The 13093-nt window shown below is 42.4% G+C and overlaps 1 protein-coding gene across 1 annotated transcript; it reads right to left on the bottom strand.

Annotated features, from left to right (window-relative positions):
- Nucleotides 1-457: 457 nt before the first annotated feature.
- LOC119796328 (guanylyl cyclase-activating protein 2-like) lies at nt 458-11312 on the bottom strand. The gene is made up of 4 exons (XM_038304833.1): nt 11003-11312; nt 10767-10916; nt 1165-1273; nt 458-1084 (listed from the first exon to the last, which is right to left on the bottom strand). The coding sequence occupies exons 1-4, from the start codon at nt 11198-11200 to the stop codon at nt 954-956; spliced, it is 588 nt and encodes a 195-aa protein (XP_038160761.1). The 5' UTR covers nt 11201-11312; the 3' UTR covers nt 458-953.
- Nucleotides 11313-13093: the final 1781 nt, after the last annotated feature.

Here is a 13093-nt window from a genome sequence, read left to right as displayed (position 1 = left end):
AATGATAAAAAATAAAAATGTTAGAATTGTAGATTTACAGCCATATGTTTATATTGCTGTTTATATATATATATATATATATATATATATATATATATATATATATATATATATATATATATATATATATATATATATATATATATATAATTCTTTTTTTTACTATTTTTCAAAGCTGCACTTTAAAAAAAAAGATGAAAATGTCCAGAGATCTGTTTCAAACTAAATTTCTTTTTGTTTTACACCTGTGTAAGCAAAATGACAAATAAATCTCAGTCTGAGTCTAACACTAAAAGGGTAAGAAATCAATATATGAACATATGTCTGATCTCTGTAATTGAAGCCAATTTCCTTGATTGCTCACGCAATGATGGCCATAAAGCTGATTGGAGTTTCTAAATACAAAACTTATGTTTAAGCAGCCTAATCTTGAAAAAAGTAGAAAAAAAGGGTATTTCTTTAACTTATATATTTAGTTATTTTTATTTCAATGATAACTATGGGTTGCTGATGGGCGCACAATAAAAGAATAAGCACACAAGCATTTTGAAAAAAGAAAAACATTATATTAACTTATTTACACATTGACACTTCATGAAAAGAAGGCTGTTGATTTATGTACATGCACCATAAAATATAAACTAAACAGGAAAGAATAATAGAACATCTTAAGTCAGTGTAAAGAAACATGTTTACAAACTAATAAGCAGCTTTTCTTTATATTCTTTATAGTTATAAATAATTCTTGCAATGGGTTCTCATGGTGTGAAAAACCAAATTACAGTTAACTGATAAAAAATTATGGAAGCAATAAAGCCTCTATTTGTCAAGGAAAACCTGTTTTTTTTTAAAGAAACAGCAAAGAGGTATGGAAGAAAATCAGGCAAAAAAAGTCTTGAATTTTTTCCATGATTGGGTCCTTTTTACATCACAGCAAAGGCAAAGTTTACACATCAGAAGTTAGCACTCTTTCTTCTGTTCTGTTCCAGGACCCATCCAGCCGGATTCATGTCCAACCTTAACATATTAAGAACCCATGAATCTTGCTGTGCCCCTTTAACAAATTCCTCCAAAGTAATGTGACCTGTAAAGGAAGAAAGATACCAGTTCAATGCTCTCTGTTTGTAGTACTTTTTCTACTATGTTGTAACACTTTTTTCTCACCATCTCTGTCAAAGTCAACAGCGTCTAATATTCGTTCCACGACCTCATCAACCGACAGACTGGGCTCGTTCATGTCTTTTTTTGAGAATTTCTTGATCCGATAGATGCTCTGAAATAAAGACAAAAATACAGAACAGGAGACACTATATTTAGGTATTTCATGACAATGATAACAGCCAGAGTACAGTAGACGGTGCTTGTCTACCCTGAACTTAAATGCAAATACACTTAAGAAATGAACACAACTCATATCATTAATTTTCATAAAAGTGGTATATTTAAACAATAAAGCTGTTTTTAAAAAGGAAATAGAATTGTTAGTTAAATAAGACCAAAATACTCATAACAATTTTAATCTCTTTTCTTTGATGAGAAAAGTGTTTTTTATGCCTTTAAAAAAAAATATTACCGTAAACAAGTTTTTAATACAATTTCTGATGTGACGCTTTTCAACTGCCCTTAAGGACTACAGATAAAACCAGCCTTTGTATTTTTGTGGCATGTTTCATGATTATGCACTGTCCTGGTAAAAAAAAAAAAAATTGGAAATTTGAAAACAGCTGCTGGCTTGACTCCCACCTGATTCAGACCAGACTGTCTCTTGTTAATGCCACATTAACTACTCATAATCCCATTATTATTAGTCACTAAAGCTTTTCTGAGTTTTGATGTGATTGCTACTAGTTACTGTATGTGCTAGTTACACCTGCCGAGGCAGAATATTGTATTAATATGCCAGTGTATCAAAACTGTGACAATTTTCTGCAAAACGTAAAGTAATTTTAAAGGGTTTCCAGGTGCTGCACTGTTTTCGGCTATAGGGAACATAAAGGCAACACTGTCCCTACCTCAAATCTCACTGCTAGTTTGCTGGTTGTATGGTCTTGTGATAATACAAAAAGTTTTGTGTTTTGTACTCATGATGGTTACGGTACAACCTGCATCAACATTATGTTGGGAGCTGGAGAAATTCCACCTTGATCCTGCCCTTATCGAGGAGTATGAGCGTTCCTGCCCATCAACCTCTTCCGGACCGCCAAGGGGCGGTCGTTGAGGGGGGGTACTGTTGGGAGCTGGAGAAATTCCACCTTTCTCCAGCAGAGTCCGCCGTGGATCCTCTGAGGGAGCCTCTTGCACAGCTGCAGCTCATCAAGATCATCAGAGGATCCACTACTTAAGCTGTCTTCAGACCTTGCCTCAACGCCGCAGTGTTGTTCCAGATGGTCAGCGCTTAAGCCTAGATCCTCAGTGTTACTCTATGACTTTTGAATCCAGCTTGGATTCTAACTCTTGTCTCTGTCTTCCAGGAAACCTGTGCCTCCTCTGTGAAAGCTCAGGAAGAGCTAACCTGCCGAGCCGACCCTCAGGGCCAAACCTGAAGAATCACAGAGAACTTCCAAGCAGCTCTGGACTAGAGCTGGGAAATCCTAAACCAAGGTCTGTTCATATTAGACGTGAGACGCTGAAGCAGCAAACGGACTCTGCTGATGAACTCATCTCCAGATCCAACAGAGACCCTCCCAAAGCTAACCTCAAGAACCCTCAAGGTACAATCTGTAAACTTCAGGAAATCAAACCTCTGTTGGCAACGCTAACTGAACTGTCTCTCACGCAGACTCCGGTGAACCAGTATCCAGGCCCCGAACCTGAACCAGAATATTCTGTGTGCTTGTGCATCAATAAACTTGTTAAACTTTCATCCCTGTGTCCGTCAGTGGTGTTCTGCATTCTTGGGTCGCTTTTAGTGAACCCATCATGACAGAACACTGCGGCAAAACACAAGGCCCAGCAGATCACTACCTCCGTCGACTAGAGGAAAAGGCTGCCCAGATCCATGGACACGGCCTGGCTCTACGTGAGTTAAACACCCACATAGAAAGACAAAATCAAGCTATTCAAAGCTATGCTAACTACGTGAACAGCGCTAATGCTGCATCGGTACAACAACCATTTCCGGGTCCAGTCCCTCCTCCTAGGTCACCAGCAGTGACGTCATCTGAGTTCCGTCCTAGTCTCCCTGAAAGATTTTCTGGTAACATGAAAGATTGCAAAGGATTTTTATTTCAATGTCGATTGATTTTTCAGAACTCCCCTGGCAGCTTTTCCACGGATTATAAGAAAATAACTTTCATTCTCTCACAGTTAACAGGAAGAGCCTTGGAATGGGCTCAGGCAAGATTTGCCGCTGACGAGAGCTTAAACTGCTACTACTCTGATTTCATCTCTGAATTTAACCAGGTATTCAACCAAGAAACTGACCAAACTATTGATTCCAGAGCTCTTTTCAACCTAAAACAGGGAAACTCTTCGGTGGCTGAATTTTCCATTAACTTCCGGGTTAAAGCGGCAGCTTCCGGATGGAACCAAAGCGCTCTAAAGGGAGCCTTTTTCATGGCATTAAATGAGCACATTAAGGATGAGCTCGCAACCCTCGACGAACCAGCTACCCTCGAAGATCTAATTCGCCTCTCCATTAGATTGGATAATAGAATTCGTGCCAGAAACAGTTCAAAGAAGCAGGGTACACTTTCTTCTGCCTCACATAACGTGACTGATTGTTTTTCCTCTACAGAGCAGCTGCCCATTCAGAGGCCTAAGTCCCAGTCTCTTCCGTTGCCTATTCAGGCCTCTCATTTGAGCGAAAAGTATGTCGAACCCATGCAGGTGGGACACACTAGGCTCACTCCAGAGGAGAGGCAAAGGCGTTTTCTAAGCAAACTATGTATTTACTGTGGCGAGAGTGGACACTTCATCGCTTCCTGCCCGGCTAAATCAAAAGCCTGGGCCCGCCAGAAGATCTGAGGAGTCTGGCGGGCCAGATAAACACTAAGAAATCTCCTCGACTGTTAATTCCTGCCACGTTTTTCTGTGCTAATCAAAACCTCTCTTTTTCTGCATTCATCGACTCAGGCTGTGAACGTAACCTAATCGATTCTAACCTCGTCCAGCAACTCCAAATTGAAACAATTCCTCTGACTCAGCCTCTCAGTGTATCCGCTATTGACGGAAAAAGACTCCATCAAGTTACACATCAAACTCAGCCCCTCGAGCTACTTCTGTCAGGTAACCACTGAGAGACTATAACATTTTTTGTTTTTCCCTCTGCATGTTCCCCGCTGGTGCTCGGTTTCGAATGGTTGGAGAAGCATAATCCTCACATTAACTCCATCTCATGCCATTAGACATGCCTCCGTTCTGCTGCCCCCTTGGTGGGGTCTCCTAGAGGTGGGGGGGAGATGGACTCTCCTGACCTTTCTTCAGTTCCTTCTGAGTACCATGACCTAGCCCCTGTCTTCAGTAAGGTCAGTGCGACGTCCCTACCTCCACACAGACCATACGATTGCGCCATTGAACTCTTACCTGGTGCTCCTCTACCCAGCAGCAGATTGTATAATATTTCCAAGCCCGAAAGAGAAACCATGGAAAAATACATCAACGAATCATTAGCTGCTGGAATAATCCGTCCATCTTCCTCTCCCTTGGGCGCCGGGTTCTTCTTCGTGGGAAAGAAGGATGGTTCCCTGAGACCTTGTATTGATTATCGAGGTTTGAATCAGATTACAGTTAAGAACAAATACCCACTTCCTCTCCTTGCCTCTGCGTTTGAACCGGTACAGGGAGCAACAGTGTTTTCTAAACTGGATTTAAGAAATGCTTATCATCTCCTTAGGATCCGTGAAGGCGACGAATGGAAAACAGCCTTCAAAACACCCTTGGGCCAATTCGAATACCTAGTAATGCCCTTTGGTCTAACTAACGCTCCAGCCTGCTTCCAGGCCCTTGTAAATGATGTTCTCAGAGACTTTCTCAATGTATTTGTTTTCGTGTACATTGACGACATTCTCATTTACTCCAAGGACCTCGATGAACACAAGAAACATGTTCCCCTTGTTTTGCAGAGACTGCTGGAGAACAAGCTGTTCGTGAAAGCCGAGAAGTGCGAATTTCATCAACCTTCAGTCACCTTTTTGGGGTTTGTGCTCGAGGGCGGCCAGGTAAAACCATCTGAGGACAAGATTAAGGCAGTATTAGACTGGCCAGTTCCAGAGAACCGCAAACAGCTACAAAGGTTTTTAGGTTTTGCTAACTTCTATCGTCGGTTTATCAGAAACTACAGCCAGACCGCCCTTCCATTAACTTCTCTGACCTCTGTCAAACGCATTTTTCAGTGGACTCCTGAGGCTCAAGCAGCGTTTGATAAATTAAAGTCCTTGTTTTCCAGAGCACCTGTGCTTATGCAACCTGACCCAGCGAAGCAGTTTATTCTGGAAGTGGATGCTTCAGATTCTGGTGTTGGAGCAGTCTTATCCCAGAGACTAGATTCAGATAAAAGATACACCCTTGTGCTTTCTTCTCCCGTAGGCTTTCTTCTGCAGAGCAAAATTACGATGTGGGTGACCGAGAGCTCCTGGCCATTAAATTGGCGTTGGAAGAATGGAGACATTGGCTGGAAGGAGCTGAGCATCCGGTTCTTGTATGGACTGACCACAAGAACCTGGCTTACATCCAGTCAACCAAACAGGCTAATCCTCGCCAATCCAGGTGGTCAATTTTCTTCTCTCGATTCAATCTCATCATCTCCTACAGACCCGGATCCAAAAATGTCAAACCCGATTCTCTCTCTCGTCTCTACTCCGTCGATCATCCCGAGACACCTGAACCTGTTCTTCCAGCTTCCTGCACAGTGGGGGTGGTCAACTGGGAAATAACTGACCTAATCAACTCAGCCCTGGCCACTGAACCCGATCCAGGTAACGGTCCCACTAACCGAACCTATGTTCCATCTTCTGTCAGGTCCCGCCTCATCCATTGGATGCACGCCGCCAAATTCTCTGCTCATCCAGGAGTCAGCAGAACTGTAGCCCTCATCTCAAGACGCTTCTGGTGGCCCACTCTCCATAGGGACGTCAAGGAGTATGTGTTGGCTTGCCCCACATGTGCCCGTAACAAAGCCTCACACCAACCTCCTTCTGGCCTGCTCCAGCCGCTTCCTGTTCCCTCGCGTCCTTGGTCCCATATAGCCATTGATTTTGTCACCGGTCTCCCTGTCTCTCGAGGTATGTCCACCATATTCACCATTGTTGACCGTTTCTCGAAGTCCTGCCATCTTATTCCCCTTAGAAAACTTCCCACGGCCTTCCAGACAGCCCAGCTCCTTATCAAGCATGTTTTCCGGCTACACGGCATTCCCCAAGAGATCCTCTCGGACAGAGGCCCTCAGTTCATTTCCCAGGTCTGGAAGGCTTTCTGTTCTGCCCTCGGCTGCAAACCATCTCTCACCTCTGGTTACCACCCCCAATCTAATGGTCAGACTGAGAGAATGAACCAACAGTTGGAGTCAACCCTTCGCTGCCTCATTTCAAACAATCCCGTGGACTGGAGCCAATTTCTCCCTTGGATAGAATACGCACACAACTCCCTCAGATCTGCATCCACCGGACAATCCCCGTTCCAGGTTAGTCTCGGCTATCAACCACCTCTTTTCCCCGCAGACGAGAGAGAGATTTCGGTCCAGTCCGTAAACCAACACATCCGCCGTTGCCAAAGAATCTGGAGAGAAACCATCGCCACCCTCAACCGGTCAACAGAGTCCAGTAAACGCTTCGCCGACGCCAGGAGACGCCCCGCCCCCGAGTACACTGAGGGCCAGGAGGTATGGCTCTCCACTCGAGACATTCCCCTCAAGGGGATGTCTCGAAAGCTCTCTCCTAGGTTCATCGGGCCCTACAAGATCACTCGAGTCATCAACCCCTCAGCCGTCCGTCTCCAACTACCTCAGTCCCTCCGAATCCACCCTACCTTCCACGTGTCCCAAATCAAACCTGTCACCTCGAGCCCTCTGTGCCCACCTTCCGACTCCCCACCACCACCCTGGAGGTCGATGGTCATCCGGCCTTCACTGTCCGTCGCATTGTGGACTCCCGTCGACGAGGTCGCGGATGGCAGTACCTCGTCGACTGGGAGGGCTACGGACCGGAGGATCGCCAGTGGGTTCCGGGCTCGTACATCCTCGATCCTGCCCTTATCGAGGAGTATGAGCGTTCCTGCCCATCAACCTCTTCCGGACCGCCAAGGGGCGGTCGTTGAGGGGGGGTACTGTTGGGAGCTGGAGAAATTCCACCTTTCTCCAGCAGAGTCCGCCGTGGATCCTCTGAGGGAGCCTCTTGCACAGCTGCAGCTCATCAAGATCATCAGAGGATCCACTACTTAAGCTGTCTTCAGACCTTGCCTCAACGCCGCAGTGTTGTTCCAGATGGTCAGCGCTTAAGCCTAGATCCTCAGTGTTACTCTATGACTTTTGAATCCAGCTTGGATTCTAACTCTTGTCTCTGTCTTCCAGGAAACCTGTGCCTCCTCTGTGAAAGCTCAGGAAGAGCTAACCTGCCGAGCCGACCCTCAGGGCCAAACCTGAAGAATCACAGAGAACTTCCAAGCAGCTCTGGACTAGAGCTGGGAAATCCTAAACCAAGGTCTGTTCATATTAGACGTGAGACGCTGAAGCAGCAAACGGACTCTGCTGATGAACTCATCTCCAGATCCAACAGAGACCCTCCCAAAGCTAACCTCAAGAACCCTCAAGGTACAATCAGTAAACTTCAGGAAATCAAACCTCTGTTGGCAACGCTAACTGAACTGTCTCTCATGCAGACTCCGGTGAACCAGTATCCAGGCCCCGAACCTGAACCAGAATATTCTGTGTGCTTGTGCATCAATAAACTTGTTAAACTTTCCTCCCTGTGTCCGTCAGTGGTGTTCTGCATTCTTGGGTCGCTTTTAGTGAACCCATCATGACACATTAGTAAAACTTCCTCCCTTTGAAAAATGTTCTTCCTTATTTTTGTGAAATATTAGTCATATACATTTACTACTATAAATTAAAAAAAAATCCACTGTTTATATGCACAATATATAGCATGATTTAGATCACTGTTATTTTTGTAACACTGGGCTTAAAGGCCATATACTATACGAACAATTAAGAATACAGCTGTCCACATGTAATTCCAAAAAAGTAAAAAATAAACAAAACAAAAAAACAATCCATTGGACTTTGTTTCCAAGTTGTTTCCCTTCCCATCCAGGAAACTTTTTTTGATTCAAAATGTCAAAAATAGCGTTGGGTTCGAGGCTTTATAGATTGGACCAAACAAAGCCTTGTTTTGGCTTAGAAACATGCAAGTTGAACCTGCAAGCGCTTTAGAAAGGGGGGTCGTTTGGTTTCTTTGTTAACCTGTAATACCCAAAACCTGTCTAATTCTCAGAAATGGGGGTCATTAAAGATAATTGTTGGCCTGGCTGAAGAGGCGAGGTGCTCTGTTCTGCTATAATGGCGTGGGGATTGCGATGATAGCAAGAAGGAATCTACTCAAGTGCTGCATTGTAGGCTTTTGAAAGCTGAAATCTGAGTCAACCCCCTCTGTTTAAGGTTGGTTTTTTTCTTATCATAGATGGCTTCCTTCACACCCCTTTCAAACCACCCATCTTCTTTGACCAAATGAGAACATTCTGGTCCAAAAAAGAATTTCCTTTGTCCATAAGCTGTATATGTACCACCAAATCTTGTCCTGAGGAGGTCGCTCTTCTGTGTTAGGCCATGTATCTGTAGAGAGGTTGTTTGTTTCTCCAACATAAAGATCAGAGCATTCCTCACTGCATTGAACTGCAAACATCACTCTGCTCATAATTGGTCTGGGGGTTTGTCTTTAGGATGCACTAGTCTCTGTCTAAGGGTCTTGTTAGGTTTGAAATGTACTGGGATTTTGTGTTTGGAGAAAATCCTCTTGAGTTTTTTAGAGACTCCAGCAACATATGGGATGGCAATGTTTTTGTGTTTTAATATTTCCACATGATGGAAACTGGCACGCTACAGTATCACCTGAGGGATTATGTAACACAGACTTTCTCAATCCAACAAAGGTTTATACTCTCTTAAAAAAAGGAGGCTCTGACTGCTTAAAGACAATCAATCTTCTACAAATATCACAGACAATGATTTGAAAATTAAAACAGTGTCATACTCCCAGTTCTGGGTGCAGGCTGGGTTTTTCCTTTTTTCTCTCTCTGCAGGGCTGGACGGGCAGGTGCTCCTCATCAAGCTGATTCCCACCCTTTTTAAGGAGCTGGAACCAGGAGGAGGGCGTCAGTTCGTTAATGCTCCAGCGTTGGTACAACTGATCCAGAACCAAGCCTAGCACCTTAGCTTTCCCTGAATCTAACCCTGTCCTCTCTGCTCCCTTCTCCTAGAATCCAGGATCCCAAGCCTTGAAACCACTCCAGAGACCTCTTCGCTTTGGACCCCCGTTAGAGGCGTTTTCAGTCAGCCTCTAGGAACCAGTGAGGCTTCAGGCCTCAGAACCATAAGAAGCCCTCCTGCCTGAGCTCACCTGCCTGTCCACCCTCAGACACCACCATCTGATCTCACCAACCGGACCTGCACCAATAGCCTGGACCACTGGACACCATCCTCCCAAACAGACGCCAAGCCTTCCTCTCTGTGAGTCTCACACATCCCTCACTCCTCTACCTGCACCGAACAGTTTCTCACCTGTCACCAAACCTCTTCCAGCAGTATCCTGACAACCCTCCCTGCCGGACTCCTCTCTGTACACCACAAAACTTCAATAAAACCCTTAACTGATCATTGCCTCCGTGATTGCTCCTATTCAGAGTCTGAAAACCCAAACATGACAAACAGCCTATCACTCTTATTAAATAAAGCCTTTTGTCCGAACGGCCCACCTTACCACTACATATAGCACTATATGATATAGAGGTTTTGCCCATTTTAAAGGAGTGTCTGAAAGGCTAGTGGTGGAAAAATTAGCGGACTTAAAATTTCCCTCAATACATTTTGAAAAGTAGTGTCTATCCATGGTCACTAGACGAGCACAAACAACAGAATGCTTTGCGAAAGCTGTCCCCGCAAAGCATCATAGGATTTAATTTGGGGGCGAGAGAGAACAGTCAACAATATAGTCCCTGCTCTATATTGTGATTGAGGGGTTTAGGGGTTAGAGCAGATGTTCGGACACATCCAAACTTTCTTTAAGGGTTGAAGATTTATGCTACGGGTGGTATATCTATTAAACAGTTGACTGCTAGCTGGTTATGAGACCAGGTAGCCTGACTAATAAAACAGCTTTTATACTTGTATTACCATGTAACCATGTTTTATTGTGGCAGAAAAAAAGCTATTGTCTGTTTATTTTCTCTTTTAAATAAAAGTGTTATCATCTATATTTTTGCTTACCTGTTCTTTAAATTCCAAAATCATAAAAAATACAGTTTTTTTATTATACTGTGAGAGTGATAACAATCCATGTCTGCATACTAAGAGCAATAAATTAGTTACATTAAAGCTAACACTATATATTTTATTAATCAAATTACACTGATTACAGGTAACTGTTTTATAAAAAGTAGAGTACCAATGTTTGTATATTGGACATTGTATCACAAGATATAGTCATTTTGATTTTTTTCCCCCTTTAAAATCATCTAATAAAGCAATGTAGTAATGCAATGATTAAAAAGGGTCTCCATAAAGGGGAACATCCAAGGTAATTTAAGTATAGCACTTATGGTTTTTTTCTTTGACTTACATCAATTATCGACCGCAGCTCATTCCTGTCCACGTAGCCATTGCCGTCTTTGTCATACACCTTGAATGACCAGCGTAATTTATGCTCCAGGTCTCCCCGAAAAACAAGATTCAGTGCTGCCACAAACTCTAGGAAATCGATTGTGTTGTCCTATCAGATGAGTTAAATGGAAGAGTTGTATTTTATTTCGATACTTTAAATGATATCAACAGAGATAAGCAAATTTTGCTTCCTACCCCATTCTTGTCAAAGGCCCGGAACATGTTCTCTGCATAATCAGATGCTTCCCCAGTTGGGTCCACTCCAAAGAAACGTTTAAACTCATGCAGAAAAAGTACTCCACTTGGGCACTCTAGGACAAATTTCTTATACATATCCTGAAGGGATTTGACATCGATCTCCTCACAATTCCCTGTCTGCTGTGTCTGTCCCATAGCTAAACATAACAGCCCATATTCAGTCTATATCAGTCAGCTCCACAACCAAGAGCACTGACTTGAAATGGGCATCTCTTTCTGCAAGGTGGTTTTTTTTGTTGTATTAGCCATGGGAATCCTCTTTTGGAATCCTCCAGTTTGGTCATCGGCCAAGTGATTAGAGTAGCCACAGGATTAGTGACGTATCCACTAAAAGGGTTTCCTTTCAATGGGTTATACAGTTGATACAGTAAACAGCAGTCTAGACCAGGGGTAACCAATTAAAAATCAGTGCGGTCTGAATAAAGAAAATCAACAAATAGTAAAGGTCCGGAGACATTTTTATTTATAATCCGTTATTTTAAATACCATTTAACATTGAAATAAAATGAGGTGTTTATGCATCCATGTTATACATTTACTTTTCAAATAAAAACTATAAAAAACGTTTTTCCATTTTAAAATCTGTATTGTTTTTTAAGTAGAGAACAAAGCTTTTAGTTTGGTATATAGAAAAGTTACTTCTTTTTTTATAAAACACATGAACTGATATTTTTTTTTTCCTTTTTTATGGCTTAATGGAATTTTAATGGGCTTAATGGGCTTTAGGTTGACCTGCAAGGATTTTAAAACTGGGTTTGAATGGCGAAAAAGCCATTCTAAAGCACATATCAAGGAGCTCATTTTGAGCCTCAATCTATATTTATTTTTGATTATGTTCATAGTGGAGAATAATGCTTCTTATCAGCAAGATAAGCCAAACGTACTCAAAATGTGTAGGGTTATCTTTGAGCACCCCACTTTTTCACTTTTCTTTCACTAGTTCACAGCGCCTCTTTGCGTCCACACTTTCTCTGCTCTCTTTTTCTCATCGTCTTCTCCTGCTTTCCCACCGCCTGGCTTGCTGTGTCTAAAAGTAGCAGCAGCAGCAACCCTGACTGACAGAAGCTCATTGGCTAATTTGTATCATGTGTAGCCTGGTGCCGGATGCTCCGGATGGCTTTACCATACAAACAGGTCAAGCGGCGCAAGTGACGTTTAGACATTGCCGTCAGACAACATGCAGTAATTCATTAATGTTTTAAATCAGGTTGGTCCGGAATAGCCAGCAGGTGGGTCCGGATCCGGACCCTGATCCACTAATCCGTGACCTCTGGTCTAGACCAAAGAGCGATAACTAAAGTTGCGCTTCCAATTAATGTGTTAACTTTGTTGAAAATCCATTAATTATAAAAATAAAGTATGAATAACTTATCAAGAATCTTTCTTTTCATAACGACCAAAATACGATTTTTGTTTCGACACCAAGCTCAGACTGCACACATATAAATCCTGATCTTTAAAGATCCCAAATTAGGTGTACTAATTTATATAAGCACAAGAAGGCATATTGTGAATGATTCACAAATATTGCATGTGCAATGGATATGATATGGATATGATAACCAGTTTAGTTGTATCTAATCATTTAAACCAGTAAAGTGGGTTTGCTACTGGCAGTTTGGAAGAGGGTGTATTATAAAGATTATGTTCTATGCAATGTTTGTTATTATAATTATATTAAAAAATAATGATGGATTATACAGTATATAGTGCTCTTTATATATGAATATCTCAAATTCAAAAATATGAAAATATAAAGTTCAATTTAAAATATAAAAAAAACATTAAACCTGGAAAAGCTGACTTTATCAGCCCTAAGCCCCCTCTGACAGAGAAGGAGGCACATTCAGATATATGTAAAGCTTTAAACAGCTGGATGTACTCCCACCCACTCCTCAAAACACCTGCTTGACCCAAAATATTGCACACCAAGGTAGGCTAATGAGTATTTTCTTCAACATAAATAACTGCACCATACAGAGCCCTTTGAGGAACACTAAGGAGGAAAAAAAGTCCCTGTAACCATAA

Source organism: Cyprinodon tularosa, unplaced genomic scaffold (genome assembly GCF_016077235.1).
Source record: "Cyprinodon tularosa strain WSP-4 unplaced genomic scaffold, ASM1607723v1 ctg543, whole genome shotgun sequence".
In the NCBI taxonomy this organism is placed as follows: Eukaryota; Metazoa; Chordata; class Actinopteri; order Cyprinodontiformes; family Cyprinodontidae; genus Cyprinodon; species Cyprinodon tularosa.
Note: the sequence above shows the minus strand (reverse complement) of the source record. Positions and strands in the feature narration are given on the sequence as shown.